The 20,731-nt window shown below is 41.7% G+C and overlaps 1 protein-coding gene across 3 annotated transcripts in view; it reads right to left on the bottom strand.

Annotated features, from left to right (window-relative positions):
* Positions 1–20,411, bottom strand: part of HEATR3 (HEAT repeat containing 3) — a 33,220-nt gene extending 12,809 nt beyond the window's left edge. Inside the window, exons 1-11 of one of the 3 annotated variants that reach the window (XM_057711785.1) lie at positions 20,094–20,411; positions 19,778–19,950; positions 17,834–17,921; positions 16,302–16,414; positions 14,049–14,158; positions 11,518–11,658; positions 9,706–9,983; positions 5,565–5,655; positions 5,301–5,458; positions 4,944–5,026; positions 3,431–3,567 (exon numbers count right to left, since the gene is read on the bottom strand). In XM_057711785.1, the coding sequence (XP_057567768.1) occupies positions 3,431–3,567; positions 4,944–5,026; positions 5,301–5,458; positions 5,565–5,655; positions 9,706–9,983; positions 11,518–11,658; positions 14,049–14,158; positions 16,302–16,414; positions 17,834–17,921; positions 19,778–19,950; positions 20,094–20,237 (1,516 nt within the window). In that variant the 5' untranslated portion in view covers positions 20,238–20,411. Of the gene's footprint in view, positions 1–3,430; positions 3,568–4,943; positions 5,027–5,300; positions 5,459–5,564; positions 5,656–9,705; positions 9,984–11,517; positions 11,659–14,048; positions 14,159–15,987; positions 16,008–16,301; positions 16,415–17,833; positions 17,922–19,777; positions 19,951–20,093 lie in introns of those variants that run through there. The other 2 variants (XM_057711787.1, XM_057711786.1) reach the window with 2 other exon arrangements.
* Between the last annotated feature and the right edge of the window lie 320 nt (positions 20,412–20,731).

The raw sequence follows: 20,731 nt of genomic DNA on the forward strand, positions 1-20,731 counted from the left end.
CTATCCTCTATTCTTAGGAAAATAACAATCATCTTAGATTCAAAATCCTAATCTAAAGTATGCTACTGTTTTACATTATATGAAATCATACTTTCCCTAAATTTAGGTGATTTTTATTTAATTCACATTCCTGGTCATTTATCCAAGTTAGGGTAGGAAGTTCAAACAACTCTGCCTTTCTGACAAACTCTCAGTAAAAGGTCAACACATGTGGTATTGTCAAAAGAAATTAAGTAAATGTCAAAAAAAGTTAAACGAAAGAGGTGATTCAAAATGTCTTTCCCCTCAACAACTTTGTACAGTATCTAAGAATTTGCAGCACACCTAAATGTAGGTAAAGAGTCAATCCACAAGTAATCAAGCAGCAACTTATATTTAGGTGAATTTTGCAGACTGGTGTGCAATGTTCTGATATGGAATAAAAAACATATCTCAGAATGGATGCTACTACTATTCTAATTGTAATGAAAAAGAGCTTTCTGCTTCCCAAAATCTAGGGAGACAGGGAATCCTAAATGATTTTAGAACCCATATAATGGAGCAAATGACAAACTGACCCAATCTGCAAATACAACGTTGCTAAAAATTTCTTGTCTTGAAGATCAATATTTTAAATGAAGGAGACAAAGATGTTGGTGTTTTGAATGCAAGAACCAGATTCTACTAAAGACTTGCTCATTTTATCTCTGATGTCAACCACAAACCTATGCACGTATGCATCACAGATTTTATAACTATTCAGAAGTGTATTTCAGCATTAAATCTGAAAAAAGTCAAATACGATACAGCTGTATGATCCTCATAGATTTAACTTTCAAACATGGTAACACAAAAAAGTTAGAGAAATTTAGCCCCATTCTCCCCACCAAATTCTTCAATAACAGCTCACATTATTCAGATAGAACTCACAAGGTTACATTATTTAATAAATCCCAAATGTTTGGAAGGACTATACTAGAATAGTATAAATATAAGTAATTATCCTTTATCAAAAATTTCATTCTGATAACAGGGTTATGCCAACAATAGCTAGAATACTGGAATTTAAAAATCAAAGTGTTTAACTGTACTTTCCCACTTTCCCACAATTCAGAAACTTTCCGTATTTCTCTAAGGCTCAGCTTGTTATGGTTCTCTTGTGATCTTTCCAGGTAATAAATGTGCAAGTACCAGGGACCACAAACAGTCAGACAAACTAGGAGAGACACACCAAAGTGTTATCTGCAGGGCAGAGGCACAGAATATGCGCACTTATTTCCAGCGAAATAAACTCTTCATGTTGGCAGCGGATGGGGCTTGTGGGACCTTGCCTGGACTCTCATTGAGAAATGGCCCAGAGGAAGGAGATGGTAATTGTGTAACTAGAGCAGATGGGGTTCTCTCAGGTTAAGCAGGTCTTGGAAGCACTAAGAGGCTTGGGTAGGTCCTGCTCACCTGGGGGCCTGGCTGTGGACTCCCCTATCCGGCCCTGCTCCTTGCAAGGAGCTCATGGGAATGAGTGGCTGGGAGCGGGCATGAGCAAGAGCAGTCCTCCCCCAACCACCTCTCCCCAGGACATCCTGCTGGGCTGATGCGAACCATCCCCCCTGCCCCCCATACCATCCCGATCTCTTCAGGTTTATAAGGCTGGGAGAGAAATACAAACAGTCATCATCTGGCCAACTCGCACTGACAAGTCACCTTTGTACTCCAGAGCCGGCCCAGTCTGGGCTTGAAATGGGGATGGGGCTACCCCTGCTCATATCCTGTCTACATCCTGTCTTGGCTGGGCATGGTTTTCACATGGTCGTGCCAGCTAAAGAATACACAGCCTGAGAGCACTTCAAAACTCCATCTATTAATGGACAAATGTTGATAACTATATAATGAGTCTCTGAACTTTTATTTACTTACTCTTTAAAAATTAATCTAGAACTTCTAAAACGTGCATCATTAAATATACAGCACCTCTTCATAGAGTGCAAAATAGGTGTCTTAAAGAATCAGGGACCAACTCTTGAAGGAATGTTTATACAGAACCTTGTATTTAGTCAAAAGTGACCATATTTTGATCTTCTAAGAGTTTCAGCTCTTGGACTTAGTACTGTTTATGAGAAGGGGAAATGTTAAACAGTTCTGCAAAGAAACAGAGCAGATTCATATCTCCCATATTAACCCTCGCTCCAGACATACATGCCAGCAATGTGGAGAATTTTCCTTTACTATGTAAAGTGCTACTATTTCCTCTCTGTTTCGTTTGAGCTCCTATAGTTTAATGTGGCAAAGTTAAATGAGATTCTATTACAGTGAACTATGGCAATCTATTTACACTGCCACAGCTAGGTCATTTAAAAAGAAGAGTTAACAAATATCCTATGATATTGCTTATATGTGGAATCTAAAAAAATGATACAAATTAACTGATTTACAAAACAGAAACAGAGTCACAGATGTAGAAACAAACTTATGTTTACCAGGGGAAGGAAGGGAGGGATAAACTGGGAGATTGGGATGGGCATACACACTACTATATATAAAACAGGTTAACGAATAAGGACCTACTGTATAGCACAGGGACCTCTTCTCAATACTCTGCAATTACCTATATGGGAAAACAATCTAAAAAAGAGTGGATGTATGTGTAATTGATTCACTTCCCAGTACAGCAGAAACTAATGCAACACTGTAACTCAACTGTACTCCAGTAAAAATTAAAAAAAAAAAACAAAAAACAAACACTTAACTATGTACAGTATCTCTCTAGGTTTCTGTATACAAAGGAAATTAATCCATATCAGAGACCTGTAACTTAGAGATTCAGCTTACACCAGACAAATGTGTTTGCAGAAAGATATGTGTTAGAAAAAAAGCAAGGTGTAGAATTGTGTGTATAGTAGCTTATCATTTGCCTTAAAAACACACCTACATACTTTTGTATCAAGAATCTCTCTGGAAGAATACACAAGAAATTGGTCACAGTGACTGATTCTGGGAGAGGAACTGGGTGGTGTGAGAAAAAGGAGGGACGCTTTTCACTTTATATGCTCTCAAAACTTGTGACTTCTGTTATACACATTCGCAGCACCCAATCAAACGTAAATCGAACGGTTTCATATTTAAGAAGAAAACTAAAAAACTAAAGAACAGAGAATTACCCAAATATCTTAATGAAGCCTAATAGTTATGATACTTGTGATGCAGCCTTAATTGTGCTGACATAACTAAATGCAAGCAATTTTAATGAAAAAGAAAAATATAACCCAGAGGCCTGTTTGCATACCTTGTTTTGACTCTATACTCCTGGCAATTATAAATACATGACTGTTAGTGTTTGGGAAAGGTTTTTGCAGGTTGGATGAGAGACAGTGTATAATTACAAACTCCAAGTTCCTGGCCCTTCAAAATTCTGCTCCATCCTAGTCATTTTTCACAATAAGGCCTAAATATTTACCTGGCTGAGAAAAAAGCAGCTGGGACAGATGCTGTGCAAGTGTCTGAAGGGCTGCAGGTCCTCCCAGATGGTCCACATCCAGGAGGGAGACAAGACTCTGGAGACACACGAGGGCTCTGCATTGTATAGTGCTCATTCTGCAAAGGGAGAGAGAGAATGCTGTCTGTTCCTCTTACAGTCACCCAACAGAATTCAGCACTGACTTTGAACCTAAGCGTCAGATTCTGAGGGGGACCATCTGTAAGCAGAAGGAGGTCTAGGGCAGTGAGCAAGGACTTGTAAGGTGAACTGTTCATCTTACCAGATCAAACTGTTTGAACACTCAAGGCCTCTGAGGCACAGCTCATTTATGTGTCATATGGAATCTGCTTGAGAAAAATTTCTATGCATGGCAGCATCTTTAAAATTATTTTAAATTGTGAAACATGACATATGTAAAGCGCTCAACGAATATACAGAGTTTAAAGGTTTAAAAAGCAAACATCGAAGTAAAGAAGTAAACAATGTTACCACCATTTACAATATTCAAGATATGGAAACAACCTAAATGGCCACTGACAGATAAATGGGTAAAGTAGATGTGGTATATTTATACAATGGAATACTGCTCAGCCATAAAAAAGAATGAAATAATGCCATTTGCAGTAACATGGATGGACCTAGAGGTTATTACACTAAGTGAAGTCAGCCAGAAAAAAACAAGTATCATATGATATCACTTATAGGTAGAACCTAATAAAAGAAGATGCAGATGTACTTATTTACAAAACAGAAACACACACACAGGCATAGAAAACAAACTTATGGTTACCAAAGGGGAAAGGGGGGCAGGGATAAATTAGGAGTTTGGGAATAACATATACACACTACTATATATAAAATAGTTAAGCAACAAGGACCTACTGTATAGCACAGGGAACTATACTCAATATTTTGTAATAACCTATAAGGGAAAAGAATCTGAAAAAGAATACATATCTGAATCACTTCGCTGTACACCTGAAACTAACACAACATTGTAAATCAACTATATTTCAATTAAAAAAAAAAAGGGGGCCTCTCGCTTCCCTATCATGCCCCACCTCCTTGACCCCTAAAGGTCACCACTATCCAGACTTTTATAGCAGACGTTTCCTTGCTTTTCTTTATAGGTTTACCCACTATGTATGCATCCCTAAGTGAAACAGTTTAATGTTACCTATTTTTGTGGGTGGTTCTAGTTCAGACTCCTTTTATTGCTGTATGTATTCTATTGCGTGATTATGTCAGTATTTATCCATTCTGCCACTAATGGACGTTGAGGTTGTTTCCAAGTTGGGGCAACTGTGAACTACATTGCTGTGTGCACTCTCGTGCCTTACTGCACATATGCGCACACCTCTCTACGGAACACACACAGGACACAGGAACAGAACTCTTGAATCGGAGCGAAGTCGGCATCTTCTATTTGATGGTCCATCATTTCATGTAATAACAAACGGACAAATGGTTTTGAAAACAGAAAAGTTCTTACTTTCTAATCAAAGGTTTCCAAGTGGGGTTCCTAGAACACACATCAACTGCAATGCTGTTTGGAAAGGTAGTTTTCTCAAAAATCTATGTTGAAAAGACAGTACGGCAAAGGTTAAAGAGTAGAGTTTTTACACACGATTCCTTTATAAAATTCCAACACGTGACTTCTAAGTGAGATGGTTAGGCTTAATAAAGATATACTTCAGCCCACCTCCAGTGCTGTTCATTGTTTAGTTTCCCAGATCTTGCCAGCTACCCACACCTGGCAGTGTTAGCGCGCTTCTTTTGCACACACAAGCAACAGCTTTCTTAAGCCTTCCCCATGCTCTACAATGAGCAAGGACTGAAGACAGATTACCTTCTTTGGGATGAGGTAGTTTGTGAGAGCAGCGTGAACCTCATGGGAGAGGCAGAGGGGAGACAGCAGCTGCCCACGGCACTCACTGAGGGAACTCTCCATAAAAGTGTCGCTTTCATCGCTGCTGGAAAGCTCTTCCCATTCATCGTCGGTGGGATCTGCGAAGAGCGCAGATCACACAGAACTGGACTATTTAAGATCATCCTCAGGGAAGCTGCCCTCCCAGTCCAGAGGAGGATATTGAAATGGGAGCTGGTCACAAACCTTCACTGCAGCACATGTTGACAATGATTTCCAGAGCAGTCTGCTGTGCTGTCAGCAATGCTATGGTCTCTCTCAGCTCCTTGTCAGTGGGCTTAGAAAAAAAACAACAACAACAACAAAAAGCAAATGACCAACTCTTAAATGTCTGGAAATATATATATATTTTTTTAACACACTGCAATTTTAAGACTTTTTTGATGCAGACCATTTTTAAAGTCTTTCTTGAATTTGTTACAATATAGCTTCTGTTTTATGTTTTGGTTCTTGGCCTCCAGGCACGTGGAATCTTAGCTCCTTGACCAGGGATCAAACCTGTACCCCCCCCATTGGAAGGAGAAGTCTTAACCAATGGACCACCAGGGAAGCGCCTGGAAAAATATTTTCATGTGACTTTCATTAGTTAAAGCCTACTAAATGATATCTGCACTTAGAATAGAGGACATGGGTGGGGGTGAGTAGTAGAAGTAAAGTCATAAAGTGCTGGAAGGACAAACGCATTATGATTCCTCTCGCCTCTGTGCAGCTGGGTTTCCATCTATCTGCACAGTTATTCTCTAAGTGTTACTTGGTTAGCTGGAGAGAACAGATAAATATTCAGGAATTCTGAACTGAATTCACCCTGAAAGTTAATCTAATGTGTTAAGAAGTAGCTCAGCATACAACGATTAAAACAAGAGTTCATTACAGACACCAGGCACTTATACACAACAAATCTGCTTTTAGACGCTTAGATGTCTTCTTGGAAAAGACTCCATTAACCAGAATTACCAATTCGCCCTTATATGACCAACAGAGCTTGCCTATGGAGCAAATAGGCCTGTTGCTTCCTAGCATTTCTTTAAGACTGAAGAAAGAGGGGGACTTTTTCTTCTGGAAACAAATAACATGAACCTAACTTATCAATTAACATTCTCAAAATGAGCTGTATAAACTTATATGACTTTAATTCTTAAGTCACCTATGAAAAGTGAAACGCCTACACAGATATTCCAAAACAGTGCATAAGCTAAAGATAATGTATATTTTGTTGTTTGGATGATTCCCAATTTCAAAAGTTTCCTAATTGTCTTTTCAATGGATGTACAATATCCCATTAAATGGATATATTATAATTTATTAAGCATTCCTCTAGCGTGGAATATTTCAGATTACTTGATTAAATTATTTCCTCAGATTTACTGGATCAAAGGTTAAAAACATATCTATAGATCTTGTGACACATTCCTGTTCTCCTTTTCCAGAATGTTTGTACTCATTTATAATTCTCCAGCAATTTCTTGTGCAATGATTTAACTGTAATTTTGAACCACATTCTTAAAAAAAAAAAAAAAAAAAAAGCAGATTGCTAATTTAATAGATGTAGTTTAGGAATCCCTATATATTTCTATTCCTTTTATTGCTGGCAAGAATGTATCTAAAATTTATTCCTACTTACTTCAAGTGTGTAATGAATAACTACATTTCTTAGAGGAGACTCAAAGCTACGTAAGATGTGCCCTTGCTGGGCTCTCATCCACTTCACGCACAGGAAGGTCTGGTTTAGGAGAACTCTGAAACTAAGTTCCACTTCTTTACCTGACTTTCCTGCTCAGAACATTTCCCTGCTTCTTACTGTTATCAAACTGACATGAACCAGTCGGGAGGAGATGTTATGACAGCTGAGATTTGCTTCCAAATATTCAGTAGTGAGAGGGGAGAGTGGGTGGGGAAATAGATGAAAGAAAACAGACCATGATTTGATAACTGCTAACTGTGGAAGCTGGGTAGGGAGTGTTCTGCTTCTGCACATTACAGCAACAACTTGGGTTGGTTCTCTCGTTACAGATTTGTGATTATACCTTAGGTTATATGACGCAACTGAGGGTTTTGATCCCTGCACAAGCCACCGGGCAGCGTGAGTGACCAGAGCTGCCCGGCTGTGAACTTGTACTCCTGGCATACGGCCGCATGATGCGTAGCACCCTACCGGCACTTAAGCACTGGCTGCCTGACCAGCATGTTAATCATCCAGTCTACTCAGCTATGGCAACAGGCTTTAAAGAGCAAGCTTTTGCTGGGAGAAAACACTGAATTTTCTAAGCACCGAAATTCCATTTCTAAGTAATACTTGGGAAAGTGAATCTCTACATAACAGTTAAATATCGATACTTTTAAACAGTGGCACATCGCCTTGGTGGACCTGGATCTCAATCCCCACTTACTCCCTGCAGGGCCCCTGGAAGTAAAGCTGGGGAAGTAAAGCCGGGGAAAATCTGGAGGGGTGCTGTTCTCCCACTCCCAGCCAGGCACGTCCAATCTTTAATAAGACTCCTGACAGCCCAACTGGAATTTCCACTTCCGCTGTGATGGGAATTTGGGGTGGGGAAACACAGTATGTGCATCCAGCAGGATACAGTGACCTGGTCAGAGCAACGACGCCACCTTGCAGAAAAGCCTTCAAGCCCTGATCTGTTACACCTGCTTTCCACACGTGGCTCCCAGATTTGCAACTTACCTCCATGTGGTGCCTGAGGAGATGCTGCTTGTGTTCTGTAAACACCCTTTGGAATGACAAGGCTCTCAGCTATGCCTTTGCCTATCTTGCTTTGCTGATTTTAAATTCGACCCACTCTGACTCAGATGTACAAGTGAGACAGGGAGTAATCTGGGGTTCAAATACATGCCTCCTGCACCAAAAGGGGGTGATATGATTTTTAAGCCGCTTTACAATTTGCAAGCGACTCAAGGACAGGGTGGCCTTTGCATTATTATACTCACCCCAGCACTTAACACAATGCACCTAACGGCTACGTGGGGACTGAGAAAACAGTTCTTAACAGCAGCGTTTGATTGCTTTAGAAGACCACCAATTCAGCTTCACAAGACGTCGTGAATGTAGGACAGTGGCATGCTGATGCGTTTATGCCCATGAGGAATTCTTGTAAGAATAAATCTATCAAAACTTTAACACACTGACTTAAGATCCTTCTCAGTTTCAGTTCATCGTACATGACTCAGGACAGGCCACGTGTGAGAAGGTACAAAGTGTGAGAAGAGATTACTAGGTTCTTCCCGTTCAGGCTTCATCATCTTTCTTCAGAATGACTTCAGCAGCCTCCTGACTGGTCTTCCTGCCTCTGGGCCCCTCAGGCAACACTAACCTGCTTTCACCATGCTGTTTCTTACCCCATCCTTTAAGACAGCTCAGGTATTCTGTCCATAAAGCCTTTTCTGAGAGCGTCTTCCTTTCTGCTCCCATCAGGGCTGAGTCAGGTGTGCCTATTCTATAGCTATGACTCCCTCAGAAGTCTGTGCACAGCGCTATCACTGTACTTAGCACAGGCATTATAATAAGTTATAATTACATGTCTATCCCCTCAGGATAGAAAAGGTCCCCAAAGACAGGAAATATGTCTTAATCATCTTTCTATCAGCAGCATCTGGCACAGGGCCTGGCGCACAGCGTAAGCACAGAAAACATGCACCTGGATGAATAAAGCCCAACTCACCGTCCTCTCTGTCTTCCTAACGACTTGCTCTCCTCCTTGGGAAGAATACTTCCCAAAATATGGCTCCACCTCTGCTGACTGGCTCGGTTGAAATGTTTCCTGCACCCAAGACTGCTCGCCCTCACCCCAACATCACGCCCACTAGCACAAGGAAGCCACAATTACCCAGTCTTGTAAAAACTACAAACCATCATTAATTCTCACAATCGCCCAACCTCCTCTGCTCAGCAGTGGGGGGTAAATGAAAGTTTGGCTTGTGACTTCATCAAGGCTAAACACTAAAACAGGAGACAAGAATGCAAGGGACAATCCAAGCAAAGTAAAAATTCCTTTAGTTTGAAGACAGTCTGGGAGAGAACGTGTGACTGACGTGGCAGATACAAGCATTAGGAAGATGACCACATGCTTCTGAAGTGCTGCAAAAGCAATGCTCTACCCCATCTTTCAAATCTTCTCTGTATAAAAGTTTCATCTTAGGAAATTTTTTTTGTCTCCTTTGGGAGATTTCTGATGTTATAATGAGAGTTAATGGGAAAATATGACTTTTTTTTAACTGAAATTCACTTTATAATTAACTTTGCTATAACATTTTCCTACAAAACTCAGGACACCTATTGAAAGAAAATAGGTCTGAAAGCATCAATCCGACTTACTGGAAGTAAATCTGAAATGAAAGTTTTCCTTTTGACTTTCCGTCTATGAGGAATTTCTTCCATTTCATCATCTTCAATCAAATCATCACCGTTGGCATTCTGTAATGTGTCCTCAGTCTCTGCAGCAGTTTTTATCCTTTGAGTTTCGGCCTCCTTCATTTGAATAACGGTTTCGCCAGCATCCATTTCCAGAACTTCAGATAAGATCTTTAGTATGGCATTTATGATTTCTGCCTGACTCTTGGATGGAATAATGTCCTTTAGATTCCAAATTGTGCCTGTGGAAAAAAAATGAGCATAAGAACGAAGAAATCGACAGTGAAATCTTTTATTAAATACAGTTCCCACAAGAGTAGTTCTTTAAGCGCAGGTATAATTTCAAAAAATCTTGATCCCGCTGCCTTTGTTCAGTTTTTATTAAATGTCAAAAAGCTCTGCACAGAGGCAGCTCCCTTTATTACAGCAGTCCTTCACAATCCTCTCCCTTTCTTGGCATACAATGCCTTCCTCTGATACACCAGAGAGCAACAGACCAAGAGAACGCCGATCAAGTTTCTTTGACAAGGACAAATAGAGTTGCCTTGATTTCTTTCAGCTCAACCTGAGCTGCTCTCCTAAGCAGCTTCTTATATTCCAAGAGTGGAATGAATGGAATGCACTAAAATTCCAAGCTCTCACAGACAAACCAGAGAGTAGGTTTTTGGTTTTTGCTCATGAAACTAGAATAGCTACCACTAAGTAGTCAGACTTAAAAAAAAAAAAAAGTGACTGTTAAAATAAAAATAATTTCTGGGTACACATATTCAAAAAGAATTGAAAGCAAGGACTCAGGTATTTGCAGACCCATATTCACAGCAGTGTTATTCAATAACCAAAAGGTGGAAGCAATCCAAGTCTCCATCCACGGATGAATGGATAAACAAAAGGTCATATATCCATACAGTGGAGTATTTTTCAGCCTTAAAAAGGAAGGAAATTCTGACACATGCTACAACAGGAATGAACCTTGAGGACATTATGCTAAGTGAAATAAGCCAGACACAAAAAGAAAAACACTGTATGATTCCACTTATATGAGGCACCTAGAGTAGTCAAATCCATAGAGACAGAAAGGAGGATAGTGGCTGCTGGGGGCTGAGAGGAGGGGGAAACGGGGAGTTGTTTAATGTGTACAGAGTGCAAATATACTTAATACTACTTAACTGTACACTTAAAATTGGTTAAGATGGGGGCAGTTTCCTGGTTGCTTAGTGGTTAGGATTCTGGACTTTCACTATTGTGGCCTGGGGTTCAATCCCTGGCTGGGGAACTGAGATCCTGCAAACTGTGCAGTGTGGCCACAACAAAATTACCCCTGGAAGACCAAAGGACAAGAGGAAAAGATAAAATAAGTTACCTACTACTCAACATGTCATCAGATTATTTCTTATTTCTGTATTTAGAAATTCTGGGGAGAAGCGCTGGGGGTGAAGATCTTATAGGAAAGTGAGGGGTCATGTCTTAGATGCCTACAGTCAACTTCTGAACTCACTGGTTCATAAATAAGAAGGGGTGCTGACAACGACATTTCTTTATCAGACAACAGTAGCTGGTTAAACTTAAAACATGTCTAATCTTAGAAGGCTCTGAAACTATGCAGAACGGCTTGAATTAATTTTAACATTATTCACTTAAATATTAAAAATTTCAGAACAGACATAAGCACAGAAAGCCCTGATGTGGTGAAATGGGGGAATGATTGGATTTTGGCCTCCACCTCTACCTGCTACAAGTTACTAAACAAGCACACTATCACACATGGCTAAATCTCACCTGCCACCAATGTCTTTAATAGAATATACTCCATGGAATTGACAGGAGAGAGCATTGCTGATTCCAGCATATGCAATGCTGGGGCATTGAAAGATTTCAGTAGCTCTGGGTTATCTTCAGTTACTGTCTGCAAACAATATGCTATAAAGATAAATATCAAATATTTAGAAACAAATTAATTCTGCTACAATAATTTAAACCAAAATAACTCATCAAAAAACATTTGCATCTTTACAACTTCTTTGGACACAAGTAGCTTTTGTAGGACATACATGCTTTCCCTCAAACACGGTACATGCAAATGAGGCTTCCCAAACTATCAGAGCTATAAAAGACCTTTTTTCTTAATTTCTAATCCTTTACAGAACTATACTTTTATAGAATATAATTTAAAAGGCTCTTAATTGCCGTGACAATGTGAAATTACAATAAACATCTATAAAGGCTTAGCCTCAGTTTCTGTATGCATCACAGACCAGCATCAAACAGCCTGCAGACTGAACACCTGTACACTGAGAACACTCTCAGGGTAGCTGTTGTCGATGAAAAGCCCTGGGTTTGGGGACATTCTGGCTTCTCTGAAATTCAGTATTACCTTAAAAGTTAGGGTTATTTCTGATGAGGCATAATAAAGGAAAAAAGTATTTTATCTAAAAATATGAGCAAATTAAGAGATGGTAAAATATTAATACACTAGATTCATTTAGCACTTAACTCTTCTTTGGCATTAAAACAAGACAATGGATTTAAAACTTGTGTATTAGAGATAATTAACTAAAAGCATAAAAACAATTGGGATTGCATGAAAGGTTTGACAGAAGAGACCTCTAAAGCACAAAAGAGGAAGCAAGCCCAAACTTGTTTTCTTTGAGATACTGAATTCCATACAAATCTATTTCTTTCCGGTCTAAAAATTCCAAAGCAGATCGTTCCCATCCAAATTAGTCAAAAAGACATGCTATTGCTGTGCTCTAGTTTGGTTTCCAAAATACATTTATATACAAATCCATACATAAGCATATATGTACATAAACATAAATCCAAATGTAATATTTTTTTCATTAAGAGCCTAATTAAATTCACTTTAGCAAAAAGCCAAGATAAATTGGGGTTGCTAAGACAACACAAGCTCAAAGAAAGCTATATTAAAAATACAGAGTATAGGAATCAGAATTTCACTTTACTTGCTTCATTTTCAAAACAAAAATATCTGAAGGCCCGCTCTCCCCGCAAAAAAAAACAAACAAAAAACAAACAAAACAAAAAAGTATTTGACATTTGTTTAAAAAAATCATGAACCTAGCTAAGTGTCAAGGAAAATACTGTTATATAATACAATGCAAAGTTATTCTGATTCACTTTTTTAAAGTTCTTTTAAAAAGTTCCTTAGGAAAAAAACTAAATAAATAACCAAATCTACAAAACTTAAGGCCCAAAAAGAGCAGTGAAGTTTTTCTTTTAAAAGCTGTGAATTTTCCTGAAATTCTTACTGTAATAAAGACTGCCCACTGAGACTAAAAGTCACCTACCAATTTCCTAGTTCATCTGTTTTTAAAATCCACATTTACTCAAGTCTCCCCTTTGCCAAAGATTCAGTTTTGAGAAAATGATTTAAAATTTTTTTCTCAGTAGTATTTATTCCACTATTATTTTTTCCTTTTCTGTTCTATTTCCACCAGAGCCAAGAGAAACATCGGCAAGGGGAATACCTTACTTTGGTAAGGAGAATAAACTTGTCCTTGCCAGGAGAAACACACAGTTAAATAAAAGGACAGCCAGGTGCCTATCATTATGATGGGTAGGAAAAAAAACTGCTTTTCATCCATTATTTCTCCACTGGCCCCCAGAGTTCTGCTTAGCCACCCACCCTCTGGTTTCTGTTTCCTCCCCCTGCTGAGTGAGGGCCCCCGGTGGCTCTCTAACCCTACGTACAGAAGGCGAGAGAGCCAAGGCAGCTGAAGCCGCCAGACTTTGCTTTCCCTGTCTGGAAGGGAAGCAGGCCTACGTGAAATTCCAATCACTTATTTTCCTCTCTCAAAAAAAGCACAGGTTCATGAATGTGCATATACCTTTAGCTTAAAATTTTCCCAAGAAAAAAGAAAAAAGAAAAAAAAAAAAAAAAAAAGCACAGGTTATCAAAAGTATTCTGCTAGAAGTATGAGATAGTGGTACAAGCCATTTAAACAAGCCTACATTCCAATTAACTTTGGCTCAAAGGCCTGGTCGTTGTGGGTCACTGTTTCTCAGTACATGGGAGATGAAAGCTTCAAGAATTAATAAGGGCTTCTAAGAATGGTAATACACTAGAAACCACATATGCTCACATAATTACTTTCCTCCCTCTCAGAGTCAAGAGCAGGAAAACTGTATGAGTAAGTAAAGCATTAATCACAGATTATGAAAGATTCAGAATAGAGCTCAGCTATGCATTTATATATAATGAGAAAAAAAAAAATCACTCCTGTAGAATGAACAAGCTATGTCTGAATGAAAAATTTGGAATAAGGCCACACATACTTTTCTTCACTTACCTACTGAAATAGCCAGGTCAACATTGGTGGAAAACCTACTTAAATACTTTAATACAATCTCCAAACACCCTTCTTTGTTGAATATAGACACTGCTCTACTACTGCATTCACTAAATTGAAGGGGGAAAAAAAAGTTTTACTATTCACATTTTAACATTAAGAAATCAACCACAGAAATTCATGAAAAAATAATTAGGCTTTATAACAGAACCAAAGAGTTATAGTCAAACATCCACCATTTTTACAGATGAAGAAACCAATGCCCGTTCATAGGCGCTGTGCATGAATGAACAGAACTGGCTATCTGTATGTCTACTTCCATCACAGTCGGATCTTTAGCCAATCTCTTTACCCACGTGCCAGTTTCCTTACAGGAGGTTAAAGATGGAAGAGAGCTTAGAAATCATTTACTTCGATTCCTAATTTTGTGGATAAGGAAACCCAGAACCCAAAGAGTGAAGTGATCTGTCCAAAGATCACACATTTCTGTTAGTGGTGAGTCCTTGGGTCCAGCCTCCTTGTCCTTCCACTATATCACAGTAATAACAAATTCAAGTAAGGATAAAAGGGCTCTATACTTATCACACAAAAAGCACAAATTCAAAAGAAAGTAAAATTAAATTTTATTCATTCCATTTAGACTGCTATAATTTTAACTGAATTTGCAGTCTGCAACAGAGAAATTGTCATGACAAATATTTTTGAAATTACACTATCTTTTAATAAAAGAATCAGAATTAATGTTACCAATGTTATTAATTAACATATATGCTAAATATAGGGTACACAGAGCTAATAATTTCATCCATGGTTCCAGAGAAGAATATTCCTCCAGACATATCACATGTACACATGACAGGCTAACAGAGCTGACTAAATGATTAAATTCAACCCTGTTGTCTAAAGATAAACAATTTTCTGCCTGCCCATCCATCCATCCATCTAGATACTGCAACACTGCTATGAACCTCCCCTCAAGAAGCCCACAGTAAAGTCAGGTATAGTCAGGAAATAAAGCATACATGTGTTAAGATAATCTAATATATACATGTGTAAATATAATTTAAAACCTAAACTTTGAAACAAAAATGTTAAGAGCTGTGGTAACGGGAAATGATATAGACAGGGCTCATGGGCACTCAGGAAAGACAGATCACTCTGGAGACCACTTTTTCAGGCACTTTTCAAAGAAAATTTTTTTTAAATTTCCAAGTTCAACAATTTATATAAGTTAAAGTTATATGAAAAACAGCACCCACTAGCTTGCTTGAATGCCATTTCCTCAAATCTGACCTCTCCAATTCTCCTGGTGGAATGTATGCACTAGTTTAAGATGCAATCATAGGCAAGTCTGGACTGCTGTGTAGGCAGCTTTCCAGGGTCCAACTCAACCTTGTATTCTGAGAAATACTTGTGCTTCTAGATCAGAAATAATCATCACTACTGACTGAAAATAAGGAACTACGACAGATTCTTGCTAGAACCTGGCTAGAAATGTGGGACAATAAAATGGGGTAGCAAAAAAAAAAAAAATTCCAGGCTGTACTTCTAACCATCTCCATTCCTAAAAGCAAATCCGCCTGCCCCGACTCCTGCCCCCCAACTGCTGCAATGATGGAATGGAGCACGGTATTCTTCCTACTGGGGCCAAAGGCGCTCTTCTCAGGCATCTACTTCCACGTCAAATGGCACCTGCCAGGGTAGATGAATAAAGCACCCACTGAGGTCTGTGGTCCCTATCTCATTCCAGATGCCAGACCAAAGTGTCTACTGCACCGGAGCCTGGCCAGCTTTAAGACCGCTGCTGCTTAAGATCCAGGGGCAGTGGGGCAGCAAGGGGGTGCAGTGGGTACTAATGACCGCAACTCCTCTTATCTTTGTCAGTAGCAATGACTGGAGAGAAGAGTTGTAAAGCAAAAAAAGATGTAGTGGAACTTGCCTGGCAGTCCAGTGGTTAAGACTCCATATTTCCACTGCAGGGGGCAGGGGTCTGATCCCTGGTTAGGGAACTAGGATCCGCATGCCACGTGGCATGCCCAAAGAAAGAAAAAAAGAAAAGACGCAGCGATGCTATGAGGAGAAGGGCTTGGGAAGGACGGTTGATCTTAGGTCACTTGCTGAAATCTTCTACCAAGCATTAACATCAGATTTACAGGCCTATCAAGGAGAACAGAGATTCCTCTGCAGTTTAAGAGAGAGAGGAGCAGCCTGAACAGCATTGAAGGAGGAGGCTGCATCTGGAAAGCATCTTACCATATATTCCACAGCACGTTTATGGCCTCATTGGCTATGTTTTCAATAGAATTTCTGTTCTGATCTTTTTTTTCCTGTGGAGACATCTCATTTGAATCCAGTCCAGTACTACACTGTAACCAAATACCATGATTAGCACCTTTGTTCAAAAGAATAATTAAACAGAAAGGCTAAAGACAGTGAAGAATCACAAAAACTAAACATGATAGTGGTTAACAAGATCATCAAATTCTCATAAGCAGTACAGTTCCCATAACCCCGTGCCCTTCTGGCAAGAAGTGTGGACAAGAAAGCTTCACAAGACACTGTACAAACTGGATATAAAGCATTTCACATTTTAAGTGAAAATGTAAAATCAATACAAAAAATTTTATCTAATGTGATAAAGATAGTGTATAAGGCAAAGAAAAGTAACACATAATAAGAGCTAACATCTATACAATACCTTCTGTGTGCAAGGCACTATGCTAAGCACTTCATGTCTATTAAGTCATTTAATCCTCCCCACAAACCTATAAAGTAGATGAACTGTTATCCCCCATCTCCTACTACAAATAGGAAACGGAGGTACAGAGTGCTTGCTGAAGGTGCAGCTTAGTATCTACTGAAGTGGGATTCAGATCCAGGCATTCTGGCTCCAAAGTGGGTGCTCTGAACCACTCTGCAATTCTGCCCCTCTCCTACAATCCACGCACCTTCTAAAGCAGGCTTCTCAATCTCGGCACTACTGACATTTTGGATGGGATGATTCTTTGTTGTGGTACACGTGGCTATCATATATGTGATACAGGATGTTTAGTAGCATCCTTGGCCTCTACCCACTAGAGGCCAGTAGCAACCCCTACCCTGAAGCTGTGACAATCAAAAATGCCTCCAGGCATTGCCAAAAATGTCCGCTGTGGGGCACATCACCCCAGCAGAATCACTGTTCTTAAGGGAACAAGACTGATGCCTCTCATCAAAACTGGATATTCTTAATATGGCCTTAAGTGAAGACTACCCGTCAATACAGAATAGTGGACCAGAGGCATGACAGAGGGAGAGCACCTTAATCCCTGAACTACATCATACAATAAAGGTGGCACGATATGAAATATGAGAACTTAATCTAGTCTTCTCGGCAAATTCCTAATGTCTGTGCTTCAGCTTCCTGATCTGTAAAGCAAGAATAACAATATCTGCCAAAGAGGACTGCTCTGAGGATTAAGTGAAATAATACACAAGACCGCACCTGACACATAAATAAGCAACCAATAAATACGAATTATTTTCATCGTATGAAGTTTAAGGTCTAAGGGAGTCAGTCTATAAATTTAGGAAGGGCTTTTCTAGCAAGCAGATAAATAAAGGTAGTGGGGACAAACAAGAGACTAGTATCCATGATGAGATCATGTTTCCAGGAAAGAAATACAATTCCTATAGAATGTTTTGAGGGAAAAAAAAATAACTAACAGCAAAGTACTTAAAAAGCAAAACGAAACCCCACACTGTCTGAGTGTGTACACTGGCAGTGACTGGGGAGATGGGCGTACCTCTTTCAGCAGCGCAACCAGCGGAGTCATGATATCCTTGGTCACCATGTCATCACAAACTTCGAAACCGCCGCAAGCACTGAGATTTCTACGCAAGAAGTTTAAAACAGGTTTTGCTTTCAGATCACACGTCACAAAACATATTAAGCGCCCAAGTTTATTTCTATTTCTACCCAGACTTAAGGTTTCCTGGATGAAATCGCTTATGATTCCTGTTGAGGTGCTGCAGAACCGATCCACAGATCTCCACCTGTTCTGATCCTTGCTTTACATGAAGTCAACAGATGACTCTGTCTTGTAACAACTTAGTTCTCAAGAATGAGATGGTACACAGGGAGAGGGAAGACTTCTCCTCTTTAATGTGAATCAATCACTGCCTGATCTTTTATTTAGTTCCCCAAGCAGGGATTGCACCTGCGCCCTCCACAGAGAGAGCACAGAGTCCTAACCACCGGACCGCCAGGGAGCTCCCCTGCCTGATCTTACATGAAGGGAACTTTTCCTGGAATCAAGACTTCAAGGGTAGGAAGGGTGAGGCTACTGAGAATGCCCTTCCCTGAAGCAATCCTGACTAAATTTAATTTTGATTGTAAAGACGCTGCCTGCCCTCTGAATGCACAGCACTGTGCTAGGCACTCAGGATATGAAGAGAAACGAGAAGACGCCTCACCACCTCCCAGGAGCTCTTAGCGTGCGTATGCTTCCAGGGGGGCGGGGAGGGCTTTCCACACGCTGTTTCCTCCGTCAAGTGCTTAACCCCAACTCATCCCCCAGATCTCATCTCAAACATCATGCCCTTAGGGTTTTCTTCCCTGAACCTCCAGGTACACCTTCTCATAGCATCTTCTGTAAATATCATTGGTTGTAATTACACACTTGTGTGATTTTTTTGTATAATGCCTACCTCCCTCAATACTGTAAGATCCATTCAGGACAGAAACTGTGTGCCTTGCTCACTCCACATGCCCAAGGCCTAGCCCACTGCCTGGTGCACAGGAGGTACTCAATATATACCTGTTAAATCAATGAATGAAACAGAATACAGACTGTGAGAACTACAAATACTAACTTTACTCTTGCCCCCTCTACAGTCCATTCTCTGCACAGCTATCAGTGCGGCCTTTTGAAAAGGTAAAGCAGACCAGTCACTCCTGCTTAGAATAGGTCCTTTAGCTCTACACCACCGAGTCCTCATCCATCTCTCCAGCCTGAACTCTTACAATGCCTGCCCTCTACTCTGCTCGGCCACATAACTTTCCCATTCTTTAACCACTCCAAGCCCTCTGCCGTTGCTGTCCCCTTTGTCAGGAATGCTCTTTCCCTTGTTTGTCCACGCCTGGCTCTAGCTTCCGTCAGCTCTCAGTTCACAACTGTCATCTAAAGATCACCCAATTTAATGTAACTTCCCACCCGCAACTCATCATCCTCTTGGTTTCTCCACAGCACCTCTTACAACCTAATATTGTTTCGCCTGTTTACTAGTTTTCTGTCCGTCTCCGCATCAACACGGGTTCTGTGAAGGCAGGGACCTTGGCTGTCTTGCTCAATGTCCTGTCTGCTCAAAATCCCCCACACCTAGAACACCTGGCATATATACTGGAAGAGCTCACTGAACCTCAAGACTCTATGCACGCTCCCTGGAAAGGGTACAACGTGCGCTAGGCTTTGAGGAGAGGACACTTGGCAGGTGGCTACTGCAGGTGAAGCCGGCAGGCAGACGGATGGAATTCGTGTCGTTCGGGGCGCATGGGGTCCTCCGGAGTCCGAAGCCTGAGTTCAAATCCCCCCTCTGCAAGCAGAAGAGCCTGGGCCGTTCTCGGCCCTCCCGAGCTGCCGCAGACAGCGCCCTGAGGATGAACCCTCCCGCGCGGCACACAGGAGGCGCCGGCCAGACGCCGCGCGCCCGGATCCCAGGCACCACCCCAGCCGCCCTTCCCTGCTCACCTCAGCGCGCCGGCCGCCGTCTCCCGCACCGCCAGGCTGGGGTCGAGCAGCAGCGGCCCGAGGCGGCGCACGGCGTCCCGGCGAGCCAGGCCCGCGAGCGCCGGCCGCTGCTGCACCAGCCGGGCCAGCCCCGCGCAGGCGCACTCGCGGACCTCGGCGCTCGGGTGCTGCAGCTGCGCGGAAGAGCAAGTGTCAGGGCGAGAGCGGAGCGCACGCGCGGGGGCGCGGCGGCGGGGGCGCGCGGCGTGCCGGGGGTGCCGCGCGCGAAGCCTGCCCCCCGCCCCCGCCCGCGCGGCCCGGCCAGCCCTCGCCTCACTTTTTCCAGCAGCTCCGCCGCTGGCCCGTCGTCCTCCTCGAGCTCAGTCCCGTTCGCCGCCGCCGCCGCCGCCGCCTCGGCCTGACAGTCGCCCGTAGGGGAGAACTGGGGTCGCTTGAAGCGCTTCGTCCGGCTCTTGCCCATGGCGAAGTGCGCTGCGGGGAAGACCGAGAGAGGAGGGCAACAGCAGGACGGTGGAGTCTGCTCAGTTGGCAGCAGGGTCTTGCAGCCTGGGGCGGGGGGGTGGTCTACGTGCAGCGGCTCAGCTGGGCCCGATGACGGCCGGAGCCCACATGGGAAAGCAGTGCGCGTGCGCGTGGCTTGTAGGCGGGGGGGGGCTGACGCGGGGAGCGCGCAGCCGTAGAGGGGGCGGTGGGCGGGGCCAGGCCTTGCGGAGGGGCGTTTCCTACCGGCTGTCTCTGGAAGGGGAAGGTTGGGTTTGAATGGTAGAGCCGACTCCGCCTTCCGGCTAGTGACGTTTATCAAGTTAGTGAACTTGCCAAACCTTTATTACCATAATAATCGAATGCGATTAAGGATACCTAACTTGCCAGCTTATTGTGAGGCTTAAAAAAATATTATGTAAAGCGCCTAACTCCAAGCCTGATGTATGCAGTAGGTCCTCAAAAAATATTTTA

The sequence above is a fragment of the Hippopotamus amphibius genome, chromosome 16, assembly GCF_030028045.1.
Source record: "Hippopotamus amphibius kiboko isolate mHipAmp2 chromosome 16, mHipAmp2.hap2, whole genome shotgun sequence".
NCBI lineage: Eukaryota > Metazoa > Chordata > Mammalia > Artiodactyla > Hippopotamidae > Hippopotamus > Hippopotamus amphibius.